The sequence below is a fragment of the Agelaius tricolor genome, unplaced genomic scaffold (assembly GCF_023055355.1).
Source record: "Agelaius tricolor isolate 1412-34295 unplaced genomic scaffold, bAgeTri1.0.p SCAF_4, whole genome shotgun sequence".
Lineage (NCBI taxonomy): Eukaryota > Metazoa > Chordata > Aves > Passeriformes > Icteridae > Agelaius > Agelaius tricolor.
Genome location: NW_027269264.1, coordinates 6,534,240 through 6,558,749, shown reverse-complemented (window position 1 = coordinate 6,558,749; position 24,510 = coordinate 6,534,240). Strand labels below are relative to the sequence as shown.

Below are 24,510 nucleotides of genomic sequence, written 5' to 3'. Positions count from 1 at the left end.
GTGAGAACTAAATAATGACTGACCATTCGGGCCTGCATGAGGCTGAGAATTTTTTTCTTGCTATGTGCTACATGAATCCACTAATTACAATTACAGATTTTTTATTTTATACCCATTTGATGAACAACCATATGTACACCAGAGGGTGTTTTAAACTTTGGCTGAAGGTACAGCCCCATCTTTTGGAGAGTAAGAAGTTATGTGTATGTCAGTTTAGAGTGTGGGTGTTTAGACTGGATCCCAGTCTTTGAAAGGGACAGAATCAAGATTAGTCAGCAGGATTCCCAAAGTTACATTCAGCATCTTAATCAATCCCAGTGTTTCTAGGCTTGATTGGCAAAGTTATCATCAATTTTCCTGTTAGATTTCTTGAGACAGTAAGTGACCAAGATATCCCAGGCAAGACAGGATGCTGCTGCTAACATCTTATGGTCAGGTCCTTCAAAAGTAACCTCTTCCTTATCTATTTTTCTGTTGATGAGTGGCAACAATGACCTAAATATTTTTGAAGGGCCTTGATTAAAATCATGTGCATTAAAAAAAAAACAACTGAATGGAAAATGCAATCTTCCCATAATATAAAATTGGGAGAATCTAAGCCCTGCAGAATAAGCAGTTTGTGTAAAAGCTAGAGGTACACAGTGATTGAACAACTTCCTTAAAGAAAAACTGTTCACACAAGTAGCATAGTTCTGCACTAACTGGTGAGTAAAGAGCTCCACAAAGTGTTCCAGTAAGGTCTTTGGGAATCTAACAAGCACATATAGCATGCCTTGAAGGAGAAATTAACTCAGGCCATCTTGTGACAGGCAAGCTGTAACCAGCAGTGCCAAACCAGAGCAGAAAAAGAGAAAAAGACATTTCTAGCATAACAAGTCTTAGCATCAAGAAGTGTGGTGTTTATTAACCTTCACGTCTCTGTGGCTGAATCAACATTGAAAGAGCTAATGCGCAAAGAGCAGTTATTTATTGTTGCAACAAACACACTCAACAATGATGGAGCTGACTGGGAGAGGTCCGCTATCAAAAATCTTTAACCAGTTCAGTATCTGATAGACCACTGAAGGCTCTGAGAAAGAAGATAAACTTGTTGAAACACAAAGAGCAACAGTATAAACCCTGTATGCTTTTGAAAAGATAATTAAAGCCTCAGCAAGATAGAGTTTTAAGCTGTTGAGTCATAATGAGAACATACACACAAAAACGAAAAGAGCAGGTCACCAAATCAAACATCACATATGAAGAAGAGTATAGAAACCACTTTCAGTTAATAGATGTGATAGAAGAGATTACTTGGGTAGCAAACTGTTTTTAGGAATTTATTGTGACCTTAAATAGAAAATCTACTTTCAAAGCTTTTCACAATGGGGAACCTTAGTTACACAATTCACAAGATACTTCAAATCTGATGACCAGATGACTTTGAATTCTGCATATACAGAAATGACATTTTGCTGCAGGTACTGTATTGCTGCTATTAAATCTCACACTGCTTTTGGATAATTTGGCCATAGGAGAGAATTTGAAGAGGGAAGAAAAGGAAAGAAAGAGAGAAGGTCTGTAATGCTGAAAAGTCAGCCAATAACAGTGCCATGTAAGAACTAAACCTGACAACTTCAGGTTTTTGTTGGAAGTTTTCAATTAGAAAAGAACCCACAATCCTTCTTTCCAGCACCCACCCACATTGCACTGACTAAAATAGACCATTGGAGCTACAGACAGTTCTTCCTAGACCATCAACAAAATTCATAGTACTGAATAGCAGAGTTATCTTAAGCCTTTGTAATTTTTTTTGTGTTGAGATATTTGTTTTAAAAGGAGCTTCAATTTTATTTTTATAGGCAGTGATACTTACTGAATATATTCTCTAGGTATGTGCTAGGCAGCACCATGGCAGGGTAGAAATGGAACTTGTATCCAACCACAGAGCTGCAAGCCTGCAGCATTATGCAATATCCTTCAGCCCACTCTCCTTTAAAAAAAGTTCCCAAGCATTGAGCAATGTGGCTTTGCAGACCAAGATGGGCTCTGGAGGAAAAAAAGAAACAGAGAAAACCTTAAATAAATATCCTTACAGACCCTGCATTGTACAAACAATATGCATGCACAAGAGAAACAGTTCATATAATCATAGAGTCTCACTTGGAAGCACCCTTAAAGATCATATAGTTTGACCTGCCTGCCATGGACAATAACACCTTCTACCAGACCAGGTTGTTCAAAGCCACATCCAACCTGGCCTTGAACGCTTCTAAGGATGTGAAGTCCACAACTTCTCTAAGCCAGCCTGTTCCAGTGTCTCACCACCCCCACAGTAAAGAAATTCTTCCTAGTATCTAATCCAAACCTACTCTTGCTAATCTTGAGGCCATTTGCTTGTGTCTTACTGCTCTTTTGAAAAATCCCTCTCCAGCCTTCTTGTATCTCCCTAAACTGCACAGCTAGAAAAACACTTATATAGTAGATTCAATGGAGGAATTACAGACAGTATACTTTGCTTCCATTAAAAGCTCTGATTCTCACAAAAGGACAGAGTAGTTGTACTTGAAACAGATTGGAAATGAAACACAAGACCTAAAAGTGTTACCCTGATGAACTGTCTTAGATTAAGAAGCAAATATTATGGAATAAGAATGATCACTAACTTGAGATTAAAGTATTACTCTCATTGTAAGAGCTTTTTTGGAGCCAAACAACTCATACTGCTACCTTAGCACTACCTTAAAGACATTTGTTCTCATTGTCACCGGACTGCTTCTCTCTGGCTTTTTTGCTGCATCTGAGATGAGTTGACGTTCAACAGCAAAGGCATCAGTCAGGAAATGGTCTCTGGGATGACTCACATTTCTGAGGTCTCTTCTTCCCTCTGCCTCTATGCCCCACACCTTCTCTCACCTAGATATTCTACCACAACTTCTGCTTTCATTATATTTTGTTTAGACATACTTGTACTCACCTGCTACATGCCAAAGTACAAATATCATAGCACAGTTAAGAAAACGCAAGTGGGAATTTTTATTGTGTTTTCAAAGCATACAATAATCATCTTTCCACCTCTGTAAATTGGTGAGCCCTGGGGCTATAAAGAAATCTTTTGGGTCTGCTTCAAACCATGAGAAAGTAGATGCTGGCAAATTTACCAGTTACTGCACTTTCTCTTTCAGCTTGCAAGTAATAGAAGTTCTGGTATCAAAAAATTTATATCTGTGTTATTTAAAAGTTGTATTTCATTTTTCATTTTCCAAGATGGACACTTATATAAACTGCTTAAGGAAAAAAATTACTGTGATTGTATTGCAGGGTTAACAACAAGAGACAAGAATCCAAGATAGGATTTACATTTTGGTTAAGGAGTAATGGGAGAAGACAACAGTCGGGAATTTCAGTTCCTCATACATTCTCAAGCAGACTTGGTCAAAAAACAAGAAGCCAAATTATGGCCACTAAAAGCAAGCATTTTCCCCAGAATGCTTATCAAATATTTAAGTATCAAGGACAAAATCAAGAGTTACACATGGGGACTTCACATCTAGCCTTTGGAGAATAATTTGCTGAAACCTGCAATTCAGTCTAAACTGAGTCAGATTTTTCTCCCCATAAAAGCATCTACACTCAGAGACTGGCAATTGCATAATCTACCGGGTGGCAGACAATTAAATCGTTGCCAGACTGGCTGAAAATTTTAGTTCAGAAAGAGGTGTTGCACTCCCCTCGTATTTGTATCTATGGCCTTAGACTACTATCTGTTTACCATCAATCCTGAATTTTGCATGCAAGAATAAGAGGGTCTAAATTAGTGTTGTGCAACATGGAGAAGAGCAACCAAAGGAGAATGAAAGAAAAGTAATCAACAAGACAGTTGAGAAACAGGAAGCTGAAAGCAGACCATCTTTTTAAGCTGCTATTTACATTTTTTTAAATCTTTGTGCAAAGGATATGAACTTCAATCCTAGGACTAGAAAAGAGTACAGCATTGTAAAAGATAAAGGAGTTCTCAGCTATAAGGCTCCAAGTCTCTCATCACTGAAGCCTCTCATTCCTGTCTCAAATAACATAATAGTCATCAACTACTGCATTGGTTTAGAGTTGTAGAATAAATTTCCATCCTACTGAAAATAAGAATTTCTGCCCTGCTCAGGAAAATCTTTAGGTGCTGCTGACCTTCACTTCTTGCTGAAGATGTGCATTAATCCTCTTAAAATACTTTTGATATGAAAAGCTTTTGTTTAGATGTCCATGTATGCTAAAGGAAAAAACCCCAGAAAATTAGATGTTATTAGCTGCACAATTTTAAGACCAAAAAAACCCCCACAGAAATAGTCAAGAACACAGGAAAATTTAAGAGTACAGTCATAATTACATTTATTAAAAGACATGCTACAACAACTAGAGTTAAGAAATTAGTTAGGCATAGATATCATGTAATTAGAAACCACACTAACCTAAAAAACCAGAATATATTACAGCACAAACAAAATCATATTCACCATGCACTACACAGTCACAAAATAGGTTTCTTTAATACATCTTATATCTCTTCAGTTTTAAGTCATCTCCACAGATATAAAATACTTTTCATGCAATGCCACAAGATGCTTTACAAATGAAAGCTTTTGCTTATTAAAATATACAGACAGTATTTTTATATAAAACCATTTTTCATTTCCATTTGTTTCCCCAAACACTCTTTTTCCAGATTAAAAAAACAAAGAAAACAAAACAAAACCAAAACAAAACATGATGTTACAAATATTTACAGTATTTTCTTGTGTTAGATGAACATTTTTAAAAACTGAAATGGAATTTTTATGAACATATCATGTGAAATGAGGAAATGACAGCAATTCTTAGAGATGTTTACTGTGTCTTGAGTACAGTACTAAAAGCAATATATTAACTTTTTGCATTCTCTCACACCATTTGGTTCCCATTACTATTTTCATTTTCCACTGTTTCTACCACCAGTAAAAGTCTCAAATAGAGGCCACTTTGCATTGAGTCTTCCCATCAGAAAGGAATGTGAGAGAAAACAGGTTTTCATATCTCAGTAAAACCAGAACACTCTTTGGTCAGAGAATGAAGTGACATTCTGATGCAATAATCTGCTTGGTTAGCAACTTTCGTCTTGTGCTGCTGCAGTTCTGTGGTGAACTTCTGCAGAAAGTGGGTAACATATTCAAAAAGAATTGGAAAGTGCTTGAAATCAAGTTTATGTGTGGTAGCTTCCCACTCATAAATAAAGCACAGTTTCCAAGAACTGAAAAACTGCTTACAATGATGACATTAATCTGCTAAAGTAAAAGCTTTCTTCATTTATCAAGGACCTTCAATTATGTAAGCATTTAATTTCTTTGGGACTACTCCAAGCACAACATGTCATTATTATCTGAAGTAGGAAATAATGTCAGTTATGCTTGGATTCCTACATATTGCAGTAAAAAAAAAAACAAAAAACCAAAAAAACAACCAAACAAAACACCCTGTAATGGGAAAGACAGTAGAATAATTAAATCTGTATTGAAACAGCTGTAGTTCTCTTCTTGTATAGTCAGTAGACAATATTAATTTTTCACAATATAAATACAGATTTTCCAGAGGGGAAAAATGTATTTATTATACTTAAGACACCTACAGATATGAAAAACCCTACATATAAAACTACTGAAGGCACAAAAACTTTGGTCCAATTTTGTTCCTATATCACATCCCCCATCAATAAAACCCTGAAGTTAAATACTTCAGAAATGTTATATTCTAACTGTTAGGATTTGCTTTGAAAAGAGCAGGCAAAGAATCTTGTACATAGCAAACCAAACTTCAGAAAGAAGATAAAGTTAATGTAAAGAGAAAATTCTGTGCAATCTGACTAGTATCGTTTCAGCACAACAGTAACAAGACTAAATCTAGTAGTTGTGCTCTGGCTAACAACATGTCAGGGCCAAAGGTTAAGGCAAACAATGCTTTTTGTAGGCAGCTGACCTCTCATTTGAAAAACAGAAATATAAGCTAACAGCATAAAATGGCAAGTAGTAGATCTACATCTCTTATAAAAAACCCCAACTTACCACTTTCCTACTGACATGAATCAGAGGAGGGCAAGATAATTGATCAGACACACTTCACTGGCACTACTATCCACAAGGACTAATAGATTTATTGGCACACAAACACAGGTTTGCTGCCTGTAATCAGAAAAATGTCAAAAACAGGCAAGTTTCCACAGGTATGTGGAATATCTTCTGAATAAAAAGGACCTCAATTTATCAGCACACAAATCCAGTGCAACTTACAGGACCAGCAGACAAGGCAACTGAGTCAAATTATAAGTCAAAGTTTCAAAAGTTCATTCTGATGTTTTAAGAGTTCTGCAGAAATTAAAAGAAACAAAAGTTTTACCATTATATAACAAATCAAGGATCATTTGAAAAGGCACTTAGCTGCTCCTGGGTTGTTAAAAAGGCCTTATTACACTTTGAACCAAGCGTGCATCCATCAAAAAAAATGGACTAGGAGGTAACTCAGAGTTGATTCAAGGACATGACATATACAGAGGCATAACCATACAGTCACAGAATCATAGAATATACAGAAGTGGAAGGGACCCACAAGGATCATCAAGTTCAACTCCTGGCCCTGCATAAGACAGCCCCAAATAATCCCACCAAGTGCCCAAATTCCAACTTAAACTGTGCACAGTACCAGATATTTCACAAACAGAAATTAATAACATATGTTAAAGAAATTATATCTTTAACAGCTTAAGGCCACAGTATAGAGAAGATGAAGCCAAAATCCTCTTCAGAGTTATGCAGGTAACAGGGAAAAAGGCAAAAGACATAGAATGTAGTATGTTTAAAGCCTTACATATTAAGGAAGCAAATTCACATTGAGGACCGCCAAATGGAACCGTGAAGAACAGAAAATTTGTTCCATTTGATTTTTTTTTTAAATTAACATGGACAATTCTTTGAGGAACTGCTTAAAGTTATCTATAATCTGACTGAAAGGTGGGACTAAGGCCTTTGGAGGCCCCATTCCATCCACATCACCATGAGACTCTGTAGAATATCATTCTTTCCCAAATCTTACTCTTTTCACAGATATCAAGGGCTTTAGAGAATCAAGAACTGAGATGCAACTGTGCTTCTGTACATGGCATTAATGAATCAAGCACAAAGTATAAAAAGTATTCCCTCTGCCATGCTTCTTCACTAACAATGCATTGTAATAACTAAGGTGTTATGTTTATGCTTTCAATTTTCCAAGGTGGAACACTAAAAGGGAAAAAGTAGCCTTAACTAGTGCCTTCACGCTACTAAGCAAATGTTAAGGTGTACTGTCAAGTTCCAAAGCTTATCGCATATCTTGTAAAAGCGGATCTCCCTAAGAAGAAGCACCTTTCAGATACACACAAATCTAAAAGTATGTTGACAAGAATAATTTGGTTGCAAAAACAGAACAGTAAAGGTGAATCAAGATACACAATACTTTTATCACAAAATCAGAAAGCAAACATAATAAATACCAACACTCAAATTTTTTCTAAGTTAAAAATTTTTAAGATTCCACAGGCAGTCTTTTATCAATGCTCACAGTCAAAGGAAAGGTGTTTGAAAGGGCCAGTCAAATCTGGTGAACCAACAAATGCTTCTGGGGCTGTATCCCAGCCGGGGGTTTGGCTGCATTCACCATGGGACTTGCTTTCAGAAACTGGGTCTACTCAGAGCTGACGGGGTCCATCTGTTAGAAGAGGGAAAGAGCATCTTCTGCCACAGGCTTGCCAGGCTAGTGAGAAGGGCTTTAAATGAAAGATGCCAGGGGGAAGGGATGTTCAGTCCATCCCTGTGGGAGGGTGGATTGTAGGAGAATAGATATAGTGCTGAAGGCAATCTCACACCTGAGGAGCTGCAGCTGTACTAATTACCAAAGAGTAGGAACAGTCTGCCCTTAACAGGGCACAGCTATGTCCAGTAAGGATGGGTGTTATAAAAGAATGGGTTAGCTAGTTGAGAGGAGAGCTGGTGTTTGTTGGCTGTGCTGTGAGGAGTGGTAAGGATAAGGTGGTTGTGCAAGGGACAGGGAGGAGTTAGCCAGCCATGCAGAAAGAAAAGGAGTCAGTGTTGTGAGAAGCTGCCTGTGGGAACTCACAGAGAAGGTATGAAAGTTTTACAGTAAGATGATAAACTGATGGTGACAGTCAGTTTCCATCCACCATCAACTGGTGCCAAGCACTGACACCAACACTTGGTGGCCCATATGGGGATGGGTCCTGACACATCCCACTCCTATTAACTTGGTGTCCATGCCAGCAACAGATGCCCAGAGCCTGTAGAGGGATCACAGGTCAGCAGAAAAGCACCAGAAGAACAATACAAAGGAATTCCAGCTACTCCAGCTAGTAAGTCAGCTTCATTAGCATCTGTGCAAGAGGACATAAGAAGGGGAAAAAACAAGCAGAGTAAGACATGTGGACATGCCTATGACCTCATTGGTATGTCATGGATGCACAGTGGGATGGCTCCAAAGAGTAGACTGCTGGAATGCAAGGATATAGGCTCTTCAGGAAAGACTGGAAGGGTAGGCAAGGAGTTGGTGTGGCCCTCTATGTCAATGACCAGCTGGAGATCACCGAGCCTCACCTGGGGATGGAAGAGGAGCTGACTTGAGAGTTAATGGGTCAGGATTAAAGGCAGGCAAGGGAAGGTGGCTCTATAGTGGGTGTCTGCTACAGATTGTCTGACCAGGGACACAGAGAAAATGAGGCCCCTTACAGAGAAGAGTAGCCTTACATACACAAATCTTGTTCCTTATGGAGAACTTCAACCACCCTAATATCTGTCAACACAGCAGCACATAAATGATCCAGAAGGTTCCTAGAATGCATTGATGATACCTTCCTTCTTCAATTGATGGAGGAGCCAAGGAGAGGAGGTGCTATGCTGGACCTTTTTTTCCCCAACAAGGAGGGGCTGGTGGAAAATGTGAAGCTCGAGGGCAGACTTGACTGCAAAGACCACAAAATGGAGTTTGAGATCCTTAGGAAAGCAAGGAAGGTGTACAGAAAGCTCACTACCCTGGCCTTCAGGAGAGCAGCCTTTGCCCTCCTCAGGATCTGCCTCATACAGTATCATGGGATAAAGCCCTGGAGGGAAGAGGGACCCAACAAAGCTGATTGTTATTAAAGGATGACCTTTAATTAAAGGATCATCTTCTCCAAGCTCAGGAGTGATTATCCCAACAAAGAGGAAGTTGGGCAAAAATGTCAGAATGGCGTTAGATGAACAAGGAACTACTGGATAAACTCAAAACACAAAAAGAAAGGCTACAGAGGGTGGAAGTAACGTGTAGCCTGGAAGGAAAAGAGGTTTTCTGAGCAGCTTAAGTCTATGAAACTGTGAGAGCTAATGCTTTTCTTGCAAAGGGGAAATATAGCCTACATTTGTAAAAAGGGAAATAAGAAAGACCCAGGGAACTATAAGGCTGGAAGTCCCACCTTGCTTCCCAGTAAGATTATGAAGTAGATGGTTTCACTAAAGCCAAATCATTCCTGACAGATTTAATGGTCTACAACAGAGTTAAAGCAATGGTAGATAAGAAAAGAGCAACTGATGTTAACTCCCAGGACTTGTGCAAAGCATGACACTGTCTCACAAAACTTCCTTGTTTCTAGACTGGAGACATGGATTTGATGAGTATACCTCTAGCTGGAAAAGGAAATGGCTAGATGGCCACATTCAAAGAGTTATGGTCAACAGCTTGATGTCCAAGTGGAGACCAATAATGAGCAGTGTTCTGTAAGGATAATCAGGTACCAGAGCTGTTAAACAGCTTTGTGGGTGACATGGACAGTGGAATCAACTGCACCCTCTGCAAGTTTGCTGACAACACCAAGCTATATGGTGCAGTCAGCACCCCTGGAAAGAAAGGATAGCATCCAGAAGGATCTGGACAGACTGAGCAGTGAGACTGTGAGAACTTCATGGACATCAACCCACACCATTCTGTGATTCTGTGAAATCCAAAAGATAACATCCCTTAGGGGATTATTTTTTCTAAGCCAGTTGAACTTTCCAGTACATAGTACATTCTGCATATTTATATAGTTGTGTTGTACAGCACTTAGTATAGCTACATCTGTACAGTCAGATTGGCTGCTACTGTTGAGGAACAGGTTTCACTGAGGTAGCTCAGGGTGCAGCTGCAGTGGGAGCTGCAGGTTAAGCTCAGGCTGGGGCAGCCCAGGCAAAGAGGCCCTGAAGAGCCCACCCTGGGCACACGAGGGCCCGGGGAGCTGTGGCCCAGCCAGGGGGCCGGACACTGGGACATGGCAGGAGCCAACGGTCCCAGACCTTCCCATGCTTGGTGAGGGGATAAAAGCCCAGGGGTTCCTTTGTTCTGGGTCCCTCCCCAGAGACACCAGCCCGAGCTGTTTGTTTGCAATTGTGCTGTGATGAAATGATTTTAATGGTTGGGATGCCTGAGCTGCTATGGGAAACCTGGGGTCAGCCCAGTAAGGAAACCTGTTCTGACTGTGGGAATGTGGGAGCTGTAACTGGGAAGAGCCCCAGGTCCAGCTCAGGTGGTGCAAGAGTGACTGCCAGAGTGGCTCCCAGATGGTCAGGCAGGGAAGTTCCCTTAATACTACACCTGTAATCAATTTACATAGATCAAGGTAGTATCTGGCAAGCTACTATAAGGCTGATTTTGCAAAAATAATTCAGAGAGAAAATTTGAGAAAGCTCACTACAGAATACTCAGATCATGGTAGAAACATACTTTTTCTTCTAGAAAGATAAAGTCATACAATTCAGATGAACAAAAACAATTATGAGTGACAAAACATTACAGCAGAAAAATTCTGCAATAGTTAGAAGTAAATAAATGCCATGTTTGAAAGAAATAGGTCTTTAAAATGTGGTAAGTAAAATTAAATGAATTTTCAATTAATTTATGTGAAAGAAAATACTAGGGGAAAAAAGATCTTAAAATTAAATTTAGCTTTTTAAAATATGATCAGTCATTAGTATTCATCTGTACACTCATGGCAAAACCTAACTGCATCTCAGCTCATTCCCCAAAGAGGAATCAAGATTCAGTATCTAACATTTTTTCATACTTAGAAAGGAAAGAATGATAGTATTCTATTACTTTAAGTTTAATACTGTAAAGTATTAAAAATAAAAGAAATGCAGAAACCTGAAAGAATATTCTGATACAGCCAGTGTGTCTCAAAAAGTCAGATGAAGTCCAGAAAACTAACTGGATTTGCTGTTTGGCCCTCCTATATAAGTTTAGTTGGTTTTTTAGTATATTTTTTCTGGGTGTGAAATTTTTATCAGTGAAGAACTACCATCAGAGAAGTGCAACTAGGTAAATTTAAAGAATCCCTATGTGATTTCACAACAAGTGAAACCTCAGTCTCGTCTACATCCAATCTCCATAAGAAAGCACAAGAAACTAGAATTCAAAATATTAATTAATGAAAAAATATATCTTGAATTATTGTGGAAAACATTTACAAGACACAGAGGAGAATTTTCACAAAGCCCACAATATTTTTGCAAGACACTTCAGGTAACACTCTAATCTATTCATACACATATAGTAAGGCACAAAGTAAGAAATTAGGTAAATACACAGTAATTTAAGTATTAGACTATAGAGTGGTAAAAAACCTCGAGATCTAATTTTTCTGCCCTGAAAGATGACCTTAGCAAAAATAACTTCTTAAAAACTTGAGAAACCATCACAGACCTGAATATTTTCCACAAGATTGCAAACATTTAATTATTTAGAGAAATGTAAAAAAAATTATTTTAAATCAAGACCATTTTCTTTTTTTATTTTCTCCAAGGTACTGTTATACATCCCTTCATAGTAGAAATAGGATACCAAACTTCCAACCCACAGTCAAGTCAAACTAATTTTCCAATACCACACCTTGAAGAAACTTGTCAAATACTTTTATTCCACAGAGAGAAGGCACTGCCTTTTCTCTAATAATTTAATCTATAAGAACAGCACAGACTTTTTATTTTTATAAACAAGTTATTTTTAAAGATTCACCAAAGTATGAACACACACTTTGGTAACATAAATACTATTTAGAGGATACTCACAGTTACTGTTTGCTTTTCTTCAAGAAACCCAAGCACTATTTCACATTCAAATTAGTGTTTAATCTGCACAGAGTAGGTTTACTTTTTCTTTAAACATACTCATTTGGTACATTGTAAAAGCACTCGAAATTGTTTTGTAAGGCTGATTTCAAACAAAAGCTGAAAGGATGGTCTCAAAACATAAAATTTTAAGTAGGAAATTTGATGATAAATATTGTTGCTAAAATGATTTCACAGAAGATCTTTCTATGGATGACATAATTGCAGCTAGAATCAGAAAAAAATAATCACTTAATTCTTTGTGTATGAATGAGGTTTTTCTTTTAAGAGACAGAGTTGGTCAGAGCTGTCTCAGTCTCTATTTGAAGATTTTATTAAAACCATTTTGCAGCCTTAAAGGGAAAATTCACAGAAAATTCAGATTGAAGATTTTGAGAAGGAAACTCTGAGATGTTGGTTTTCTCCAAAGTCATGATTGTGAAACTCAATGAGAGCGTGAACTGCTTCTTCCACAGAGCCCAGCTGGATAAGAGCCATTTTGCAATCTTTCCTGAAGAACAATAAAAACTATTATTAATCCTAACCAAATTTTCAATAGCCAACACAGAAAAGTGGCCTAAGTGGGTTTTTTTTTCTCAGCTATATTACACACAGTTCTACAGCAAAAGAATCAGAGCTATTTATGCATCTGCCAAAATGAAAAGAGAAAAAAACTACATAAATTTTGTGAATCTATGGCTTAAAGTCATGTCATTCTTTCATTACACCGGATTTCAAAAAGCTAGGTCAAAATAAGGCTTGAAGACCCCTAAGAAATACTTGCATTGTCCATATATATGGGATTATTCTAGCAAGCATGATCATGCTAAAATAATACTGCCAACTAACCTTAATTAATGTAGATACATTGTCATCACTGTCATTTTTATATGGCATTTTACACAAAGCTTGTGTTTTTTCAAGAAGTGAGCATTTACTTTCCTTGAACTTGTTTTACTTGGAACACACATGGAGTTTGTCAAAAGGCTGCCTATCTTCAGTTTAGTTATGCTAACTCAGTATTCCATTTAAAATTTTAAGACAAAGTATCATAAAAATTGTGATAGATGTACCACTTTTGACTATAGCAATATGTACATAGAATTTTGCCTGTAGTTGTGTACACATATAAAGTCACAAAAAAGCAATTAGATATTTTCTAGGATGGAAGCTTGCTTAGCAATTTTGCAAGAGAACTTACTGGAAAAATTTGAAGCCTTTCACAGTAGATCCTTTACTTGTAAAAAGGTTCTTCAAATCATCAACAGTAACAGAAGGCCTAATTGAAAACAACAAAAAACAAACAAAACAAAAACAAACTCCCCTCAACTTGTAGAAGAGCACAGAGTTCTGAAATAACATCAAGATCTCAATTTTGGCTTCTAAACTACTTTGTGCTGTTTAAATTTATCTCCATCAACTCAAACACTTCAGCTCAAAACACTTGCATTTACTCTATATTTTAGTATCACATTGTGCTACAAAAATATTTTAGACACTATTGTTTTTCATCCAATCCTGTTTTTCTGTCAGTAAAATTCAGATTGCATAAAAATCTCCTAAAAATCTTAAGGAACACATTTCATCTTGCAATTTGTGCAAGTGCACGTCACATATGTTCAATTTTGAAATATTTTCATTTTACTCAAAAAGCTGTTTTCAAAGTGTCTTATAATGTATTTTCTTACTGTGGCAAAATTTGATAGTTTCCTTTTTTCCTCCCTGCACAGCTGCCAAACAAGAGAAGCCTGTAAAACCTATGTTTGGCTGTTACTCCACACACTACTGATAATATTCTAGACATAAAAAAGATTATTTCAGTCTTAAAGAGTACACAAAATGCTTTTTACTTTCTCACAACTTGCCCTCCATGTAAGATATCTGAATTTGGTAGAAACTGTTCTTTAAAAAGTTAGAATTATTGTCCTAGGTTGACTATATGATGCTTTTATCCCCAATTGTCTTGTTCTCTTTATGCTGAATAATAAGTTTTGCACCTTTAAGACTTGTTGCAGAGAGTGAAGGGGGGAGAGAAGAAGCGTGCAGTTTGTTTTCAGACACTGCACTCACTCCTCCACATTGCTGCTCCTAGACTGTGTTGTCTGCAGATGGACAGACAGTGGGACAGAGGTCTCCTTTGCTTTTAGTTAGTTTAGCTAGCTGAGGCAAAGAAGTTCCGTGGACTGTGGTTTTTTCCTTTTCTTTGGAGCTGTTTAAACCTTCTCTGGACTGAACACCCAGCAGAGCACCGGCAGCTCACACCTGGGGCCCACTGGGCCGGGCCTGGGCCGCAGCATTTCCAGCACCCGAGGGACTGACCAGAGACTGAGTGAGCTGAACTGCAACCTGGGGAGGGGACTTTCTCAGTTTGTCATCTCTTTTGGAGCAGCAAGGGGTTTTATTCTTTAATATTGTTTAGGTTTTATTGTTTAATAAACAGGTTTTTTCCACTTTTCTCCAAGGAGGTAGTTTCTCCCAGACCGGTCGGGGGGAGGGGCCAATTGAATCTGCTTTCCTAGAGGAGCCCCTTTTGGGGTTCTCTCCCAAATTTGCCCTGAGCCAGGACAAATATTAAACACTGTATCTATATTAAATAACAATGTCCATGATGAATTTGATGTCGTGTACATTACCTCAAAAACCATGTCTTTAACCTTTGTGAAAATTTGTGACACATGATTTAATGTCAAAAACCAAAAGTATATAAAATATATGAAAAAAATATAAATTGATCAAAACTCAAAGAAGATAATTCCTTCAGTTATCCTCTTTGCTAATGATAAAAATGGGACAGTTAAAGGATTCACTTATTGATAATAACATACCAGAACGACCCACAGCAGAATGAATTGTAAAAGGAAAGAAAAGGAAAGAAAACCAAACCTTATGTTAGACTTTTTAACTTCACAACACCACCTAAAAAATATCTTTCCAAGAAGATGACACATGCAGATACTCACGGGATGTTGGACAGATGCAAGGTTGCAGATGGAGGAAAGATATTTTGGAAATTCTTAGAGCAGGGATTCTTAAAGCGATGTAAAGGGCTATTGCTATAGTCCTTTGTCAGACCTTTGTCCTCTTGTCCCTCACGAGGAAGTTGAATTGTCTGATATTTTGAAAGAGTAGTATGCATGACCCTTCCATAAAGCCTCTGTCCATTCAAGTAGTTGATAGCTAACCAGTGGAAATGTAATTTGAACAGGAATTAATGGAGGGGAAGAAAAGACAATTCTTTGAATACTGTTTTCTACTTGGTGTCAGATTTCACATTCTAAATTTAAACTGCAACTTCCACATCTACCAGGTGGGCTATGTCACAACATTACATTTTTAAAAAGTATAAGGGTATAATATAATCTCCAGTTCAAACACCAAAAAAATGCAAACAGCATTTCAATACAGATAAGTTGATCATTCTTAAATAGGTAGATATAAGATAAATTACAAGAAAACAATACAATGTATTATTAAAATAAATGACAGGAGAGTTGTATGTTTTAGTTCTATTATTTACTATATTGAGAGTCATAGGACTATTTTTTTTAAAACCACTAAGAGTATTATCAAAGTTTGCATGTAGTAATGCAGCACAATGATGAATTTTATTTGTTTATGCTTGTCACTGACAGATGAAAAATTCCTCCTTTATATTAAATTCATATTAGCTTGAAGCATAACTGTGCCTTAAAAATCAATACCTAATTGAGCTTGGGTCGCATCTGCCATCTGAACTAAAGCAATTCCTCTTTTCTTAAACATGATTTTCACACGATGCACGTCACCATACACACCTGTGGAAATCCAGAAAGGAAATTTTTTTCAGAGCACTACTAACTAAAGCACAAGGTCGAGTCTCTTTCTTTTGACTAACATTGGTGTTACAAAGAATAATACCTCATTAAACAGGTTGGTTAAAATATTAGTATAAGGAGAGTTTTAAAGTTTATTATATTCTGGGGCTCGTAAATGGAGGGAAATTCCCCAGATCCCAGTCACACTACTGCATGTTTATGTTCAGTTTGTAAATAGTGCAATAGTTGTCAAAGTCCTCTTAACTGAGGCATATTAAAATATTACTCTACCCAACACTGTCCCCTGCAACTAATGTATGAGCCAATTCTGTACAGCATTTCCTCTGATGCAACCTCTGTTTTTACATCTTACTTTGCTTTTCCATTTTCTGTAGTAACAAACTGGACCACACACCAAAATTTTTCTTACACTAACTGTTATGCCATTTTGGTATCTGTGGCTTTTATGTAATGACTCAGCTTACTGCCATTTTAAAACCAGTTCATTTCCTGGATGTGCACAGAGCAATGGAGTTTGAATTAAGCAGCATGGGTCAGATAAAAAAAAAGAACCACTAGCCCTGTGGTTTGTCAAGGTATAGTTGACATATCTTACCAAAGAGGATGAAAAGTCCATAAGGTGTGATGGCCTGTTTAAATGATAAAATGAGTACATTATTTCTAAAGCCATGCAAATGAAGACATCTATTCTGTAAGTGCATAGTAAACAAAAAGAATGGAAGAGATGCTGCATACTAATACATAAACCTGTCTCTCCAAAAGTTATTCCTTGAAATAATCACAGTGTATGGCACTCTTGTTAATACACATTTGCTATGCACATGTAGAATATGTAAACAAGCAAACACTTCAGCTCATGCATTTTCATCACTCAAGACTCATTCTATCATATTGCAGAAGCTATTAATTTTTTAAGTAGCTTCATTATTTGACCTTATCCTTCCTAAGCTCCCTGCTCATTCAATGAAAAGAATGAAAGACATTGGTTAAATTACAAATAAAGCATTAAAGAACTCTTTGTATTTTGTAAACAAGAGACAATACCAACAAAACTAAACCCAGTTGCTTCAAAATGTGTTTGCTTTGTCTTCAATTTTTTCCCCATCCCACTACATGGCCATGACATTCTAAAGGGAGACACAGAGAATTTAACTGTTTATGTATTAAGCATATAGAAAGTGGTATTTAAATTGTATTCAATTAGAAGCTGTGAATAGAAAGGTAAATATTGAAAGAAATTTCTCTTCAGTGATTCTCAATACAAATCTTGTATGCCAAATACTAAAGAAGACAATTTACCATCTAATGCAGCCAAAATTTTTCAGTTGAGGCAAAGGTTTTGCCATTAATGAGTTCTAAAATTACCTGCATATCAAAAGTACTACTCGCACTCTCTAGCCCTATTCCTTCTCAACTCAACTTCTTAAATGTGTACCAAACATACCTAAATATTAAAAAAAGAAGATATTGCAGCCTAAGCGCAAGGCCATACTGTTTATCTTCAGCATTTAGTGGTAGAGAACAACTGCTATCAATGTAAAATCTAAATTCATCAAGAGGTTTTTCTTCTGGCCCAAATATTTAAATTCATATAGAATTAATTCTTCTGACTCAAATATTTAAATTCAAGATGGAGATTTTGGTTTTTAAATAGAAATTTCTTATTCAAATGAGACTGAAATATTTCTACTTAAAAAAAAAGGAGTGGGAGGAGAATGGAAGACAAAACCAGATAATTTAAAAGTCATGAAGGAATGTTAAAATGCACACTGAAATTCTGCAACAGGAGAGAAATATGAACTGAAATAAGGTCAACCAGATTTTCTATACAAATAAAAAGGAGTGACAGGGGTCAGACAACCAATACTGAAGAACAAGTGCTACAGAACTGCCAAGAAATATATTTCCAACAATTAATGCTGTAGTACATTCTTATTTTTATTCTTTTAAGAAGTTGGGCATTACTTAATACATTGATATCGTATCATGCATTACAGCACTAAGTTCTACATTAATTCTTAGCTATGATTCGTACTAAGTAAAGCATCAATGTCCTAAAAAGAGCTCTGACCTATGCTTCATATATGCTTATTTTTAAGAGGCACTCTCCTTTTAGATTCAGAAAATAAATAGTCAGCTGCAGAAAGCACATCTGCAGCCATCATCAGAAACTCACTGATATATTGTAAAATTAAAGAAAAAGTGACTTGTCTTACAGCCCTGTGTACATCTGGGTTTTGGATGCTTACTGTGAATTTGGCTGTTAGTATGAAAACAGAAACACAGCAATTACTTAAAACAAACTGGTGAATAGATTTTTAAACCTCAGAATTTCAAGGGAACTTCAATTTTGCTGAAAACTCCTAAGTTTTACAGTTAAGGAAATGTATGGAGTGTGTGCAACAAGAATTTTACATTGCTGCAACAGGACTGCTTATCAATAGTGAAAAAGAATCGTGTTTTAAATCAGGCCCTGGTAAAGCTTGTTTAATTTATTTTAAGATGATGTATAATGCTTTTAATTAAGAACAGATTAGTGTTCGAATAACATGAGGAAGATTATAGATCAGCCTATGTCATTTCCACTACAAAAATAACTTTCCAAGTTGTCCTTGGTAATTTTACTGCCACCATATGAAAAATCATCTGTGTGGTACCATGAAAAGTGAACATGGGTATTTATTAATTTTTAAAAATAAATGTAGAGTGATGTCAATAACATAATGTACCCATGTTCTTTTTCTTCAATCTCAAAAAAGTTGCAAAACTAGAAAGATCCTACACATATTTAGAAAAGCATTTGGCATACTTTTATTTCCTTTTCTGTTTCCTCCTTTCCATTTAATTCCTTGTTTTTTAACCAATGTAAGGAAAAATCCTTTGCCTTCTTTACAGATAAAAAAGCACACAGAGAAGTCATATTAACTGAGATATCAAGAAATTATCACATCTTCAAACATTTCTTACAGTTGACCATAGACTTCTCTCCAATTACTAGCTACACTGCTAACATAGGGTTCCTAAAGTAAACTGTGTTAGGAAGCTTTTCACTGATGATGGGAGTTTTTAAACCTCACCAATATTGCTAGCTACCTAAAACAAGTATAGATGTGTCCTGTTTTTGATATTATCAGCATAGAGAATTTTTCTTATTCCTTCAGCTAATGTCAGTTTTCGAGGATTCTGGCAGTTGGTACAAGGTGACACATCAGTTCCACCAATCAAACTTACTTCAGGGTTGAGGTTGCTGACTAGTAAAACGGAGGTTGCTGGAATACCAGGAATAGTCATGTGTCCAGGTGCTGCTGATGTGGTGACTGTGAAAGGACCAAGTGCTCCAGGAACAGGCAGAACAGAAGGACCTGGAAAGGTATAAACAGCATCACTTGACATCTCAAAGTGGGTAAGGAAGAATACACAAGCAGGTTATATTTTACAAAAACATCAATATCCAATTTAAAAATTATTTTAAGGAATTTAGTTATTACTAGTATATGACCAATAAAGCAAGAAGCAGCTCCCTTTCATAGAAAAAAGAAACATTCAGCTGTACAAATAGACCCAAACAAAAGATTGCATAAATTGCAGCCCAAGAAAGAAAAAACATAATTCAGCACCCAAGTTTATCCTGTGCTAGAAAGGGAAAGATCACAGTCTAAAAAACTATGTATTTATCTCTTGATAGCCAGAAAAGCAGAGACTTCCCTCATTTTGCATTGAATGTCATAGCAGTTTTATGATTCTGAGAAAAAAAATAAATGCTTAATTTCTTCTCTTGCAGTGAATTTTTATCATGGCATTAGATTCTTTGCCTAATGAATGATAAACTACATCAGGATATGATTTTTATTACAGAAACTTATTTTATTGAGTGTATATATATGAGAAAGAGTTACAATTACTCAAATTAATACTTTGTTCTGGTAGCTGTATTTTAAAACAAATGGCTCTGAATGGATGTATTCAGATAGGCTATCCATAACTACAAACACCAAATTTTTAGAAAACAAACTTACCTGCTCCCTGAGGAAAGCCCAAGGCTGGGGCAAACCCAGGAGGCCCTGTATATGATGGAATTATGGTATTTTGGGTAGCTAGAGAGAACAGATAGATTTTTTTAAAGCAGATTTTAAAAGTTTTAGAAAACAGAAGAGATTTCAGTAATCAGAATCAGCTACCAGTATTACTATTTTGACTTTATATGTGATTCCAAATGTTTATAAAACTTTTGGGTTAAAACTCTAATTGAAATCCAAGATTCTATGTTGTACAAAGACAATTTTCAGCCATTTTTGAAAGCAAATATTCTGGTCGGCCTCAACATTCCTCTCTAAAATGAAATCTGGACAAAATATAAATTAGATAAGTTTGAATAGGAAAGCACAGCAGAGACTAGTATCCATTAAAGCCTGTGTTCAATGGTTTCTATTCACACAATGGACATGTACTCTAGAAATTTTCTGCAAGTAAATACAGTCAAAGATGTTTTGCAATGATGAGATACAACTCCTGAACACTAAGATCAGTATAAGCTAAACAATACAAACTTCTACAACTAATCTAAGGTTCTAAATTTTACTAGCTGCTAAAATGCATAAAGCATATAAATTCTGCTTTTTAAGGAGATGCACTTTCCCAGTTTGTGTAACTTCATACATAACCACTGTTTTTTATAGTTCCCCTGGAAATCGCAAGCATTAACCAGATTTGGAATAGCAACATATGGAGAGTCCCAGCATCAAAGATAGCTCAGTGATTTCCACATTAGTATGTGGAGTCAAGTGCTACTCAGGGTACCTCACAAAGCTGTATTCTAAGCATTTAGATACAAGCTTGAGCTGTGGATTCATTCATATGTAAGGACACACCAGATTTTAATTTTTCAAATGGGGCATGTATAATTAGAAAACATTCTACAAGCTTGGTAATATGTCTGTTTTACTACTCAAACCTCCACACTACTGACCAAAATAGAGCTACTAACAAATGATTATCAATAGGGATAATACAATACCAAAAAAAGTATCTATTTTGAATTACAAAAAGAAATGTAACAGACACCACAGATCAAGTATCCATGAATACTGCATCACATTACACCTCCTCTTATCTGTAGCAAAAAAGCATCTTTCATACAAAAAACTGAACACCTTTATGACACTAAAGCAAGTAAACACATTTTTGAAATTATACTGACAAGTTCTGGCAATATAGTTATGAATCACTTATTCACAATCCAAGAATTGCAACGGAAACATTAATAAATAAATAGATCAAGAAGTTTTATTCTGCCAAATAAGACCTGCATGTTGCACCTTGATACCAAAATCAGGAATGTAAAAATTTTCAAACTGAACTAATGCAGAAAGATCTAGAATTCTTTGTTGCCTTTTTTTTTTTTTAATTCATTTGCTTCATGGCTATCAGCCTAGCTTTCGAAGCAAGCCAATTCAGGTATTTCTGCTCACTGGATGCAAGAACTCTTTAAATGCAGAATATGCACAAAATCTGTTTATAGTGCAGTATCTTTTCCACAGAAAGCAGAAGAAAATTAAAGAAAGAAGAAGAAAAACAAGTCTCAAGAACAGTTTAGTTTTGCTATTAAGATGACTTCAAGTCTACAATAAAAAACAGATATATTATTCTGACAGTTACCAGCTTTGTATGATAATTCTATATCAAAACTACTTCCACTAGTAATAGGAAATAGTGAAGGTAGTCACATGATTTAAAACATCTTTCACTCATGTTCTGTAACTAAGCTTCACAGAACATGCCAATTACAACATGTGCATGTTGTCAATACTGACAGAAAGGCTAGGAAGCAAACTTCTCCCATTTACAGATATTTTTTACTGTTTTTTTAAATAAATGTGCAGCTGCTTCACTATGAATGTACCACAGACAATTTTTTTTACAGACATCAGACTATTCCAACACTTCTTACTCTTACAGTAAAAGACAACAAGGCTCCTAGCAATGAGAAGCTTGGAGAGTGAGGAGGAAGATAGGGAGAAGTGTTCATGTGTTATTCTCCAAAAGCATAGTTATTTCTGCCCTACAAGCAAGTGCAGAAATAATCTACTCTAATTGTACTTTTCCCTTCCACTGACATTTCAAATAATGCAAGTCTAATTAATTAGAATATATTAAACTTGTAATATCACATTTCTGTAATGCTGCATGGCAAATTCCACCATCCTCCTCTGCCCCACACTGTAATGACATTTGTCCATTACCTAAAGATCCAAGGCCTGAATTTAAGGGGAGCAGTAAAGACAAAAATCAAGAAAGTAGTGAGTGCAACTCACTTTCTTATTCTAATCTAAGCTAACTCAATTATTCAAAACAATCAAACAAAACCCAGTATTTGTCCTAGCTGACACAGAAAAGTAAAGAAAAATAGGGAGTTATTCTCCCACACTTTTTACTGTGATAATCAATTGGACAGCACTTAGATATCTATTCAACAGCTAAGTTAGTTCTTCATTGTGTATTATTGCTAATAGTTGTCATTAGAGAGAGAGAAAATCAGCTAAAATCACTCAAATTGTGTTGTGAGCATTTCTCCAGTTTCACTTCAAGCAGACACTGTCTTCTCTACACCAAAATGACTTCTACAATTTAAGAAAATGTCTTAAATTTATATTTTAAAATATGAGTATAGATTATATATAAATAAGTATAGCATTTTGGATTTTCTTACAGTTTTGTTTCTTGCAGCACTCAATTATCCTAAAATATAAAAAAATAGGAGCTAATACCCTTACAACACTTATTTTCAAGCAGCTTTAGGCAGCCAGTGTCAATTTGTGATGACTTCCATCCTGATATGCAATATTTGCTACATTACCTGTACCAATTATACAATTTTACAGCATTTTAGTAGTATTTTGTAGCTTTTTTACAACACTAAAATTTGCCCACTAGTGTTCCTCATATTACTATTTCAGATACTGATTTACCAAGACTTCAACTTCATGCTTTCCATAAGAATTTTATTGGACATAGCAAACAAAAATGTATGCAAAATGTACCCCTCTATGCACCTGATAGGAAGCCAAAGCATAAATGCAACATAAAAATGATGATCTCAGTGTGTATTTAGTACTAGAAGTGAAGGTTTCTTACCAAAGGGAGTAGATAAGGATGCCTCCATGGTTCGTTGGCCATCACCAAAAGGAAGGTCAACGCGAGTGAAATCTCTACTTTTGTCATTGTTGTACTTCACTGTTAGGTTAGTTAACTTGGAGAAATCAATACGCAGAGTGCAGCAGCCAGTGTAGATACAATGGCCATCCAGAGACTGAAGAAAAATAATTACATTTTCAGAGATAAAACACATCATGGCAGCCATCACTGTACGTTTATATTATTATTGCAGCCTTTCAGGACTTGAAGGTGGTCCATAAAAAGATCAGGACAGATCTTTTATTAGGGCAGGTTGGTATAGGACAAGGGGTAATGGTTTTAAACTGGAATGGTTGATTTGGATTACCTATACGGAAGAAGTTTTTCACAATGAGCGTAATGAAACATTGGCACAGGTTGCCCTGAGAGGTGTCTGATGCCCATTGGACAGGGCTCTGAGCAACCTGATCTAGTTGAAGGTGACCCTGCTCACTCCAGGGGATTGGACTGGATGACCTTTAAAGGTTGCTTCCAATCCAAACCACTCCACCATTATAAAGTTTTCACTTTGCAATTGAATCAAAACAGTAATTCACCTTCTGCTATTAAGCCCTCTTTTTAAACACCAAGTATACAATTATGCTGAGACTATGCTTACCTAAACTACTAGTGTAGTCTACTAGTTAGTATTATATCACCTTGTGTCATCTGGACAAAACACAGCTTTAAGCATGACTTGACTTCTTATGTCTCTAATATTACTTCTCTCCCATTCAACACACAATATCAGATGGTAATAGGAGCACTAATTTGGAAATTTTAACTGCATGAACTGACCCTTACATGAAGGACTCTAATGCAGGATCTGAAGCACAAGTACCATAAGGAGTGCTGGAGGGAGCTGGGGTTGTCTGCTCTGAGGAAATGAGGCTCAGGAGAGACCTTACTGCTCTCTACAATTGCCTGAAAGGAAGCTGTAGCAAGGTAGGAGTCAGTCTCTTCTCCCATGTGACATGTGACATGACAAGTGAAACAAGTGACATGACAAGAGAAAATGGGCTCAAGTTCTGCAAGGGGAGTTTAGACTGGATATTATGAAAAATTTCTTCATCAAAAGGGCTATCAGGCATTAAAACAGAGAAGTGGTGGAGTCACCATCCCTGGTGGGTGATGGAGGTACTTAAAAGATGTACAGATGTTGTGCTTCAGGACATGGTTTAGAATTGAACTTGGCAGCATTAGGTTTATCATTGGACTCAATGACCTTAGGGTCTTTTCCAATATAAGTCCTAATCCTAGGCATGACTTAAAGTGAAACAACAGAGTGGACAGAACCTGTGCCCAAGAACACCCAGAAGTGGTGCATAATTGTTGTAGGTGATGCCCTGCCAACACAGAGGCACCCA

At 36.5% G+C, this 24,510-nt stretch overlaps 1 protein-coding gene across 1 annotated transcript in view; it reads right to left on the bottom strand.

Moving 5' to 3' along the window:
- Window positions 1-4,337: 4,337 nt before the first annotated feature.
- Window positions 4,338-24,510, bottom strand: part of PTBP3 (polypyrimidine tract binding protein 3) — a 46,625-nt gene continuing 26,452 nt past the window's right edge. Inside the window, exons 8-15 of the mRNA XM_071424449.1 lie at window positions 23,105-23,279; window positions 19,990-20,067; window positions 19,205-19,335; window positions 16,569-16,602; window positions 15,860-15,952; window positions 15,119-15,335; window positions 13,360-13,437; window positions 4,338-12,669 (exon numbers count right to left, since the gene is read on the bottom strand). Coding sequence (XP_071280550.1) covers window positions 12,537-12,669; window positions 13,360-13,437; window positions 15,119-15,335; window positions 15,860-15,952; window positions 16,569-16,602; window positions 19,205-19,335; window positions 19,990-20,067; window positions 23,105-23,279 — 939 coding nt within the window. The 3' untranslated portion in view covers window positions 4,338-12,536. The remainder of the gene's footprint in view (window positions 12,670-13,359; window positions 13,438-15,118; window positions 15,336-15,859; window positions 15,953-16,568; window positions 16,603-19,204; window positions 19,336-19,989; window positions 20,068-23,104; window positions 23,280-24,510) is intronic.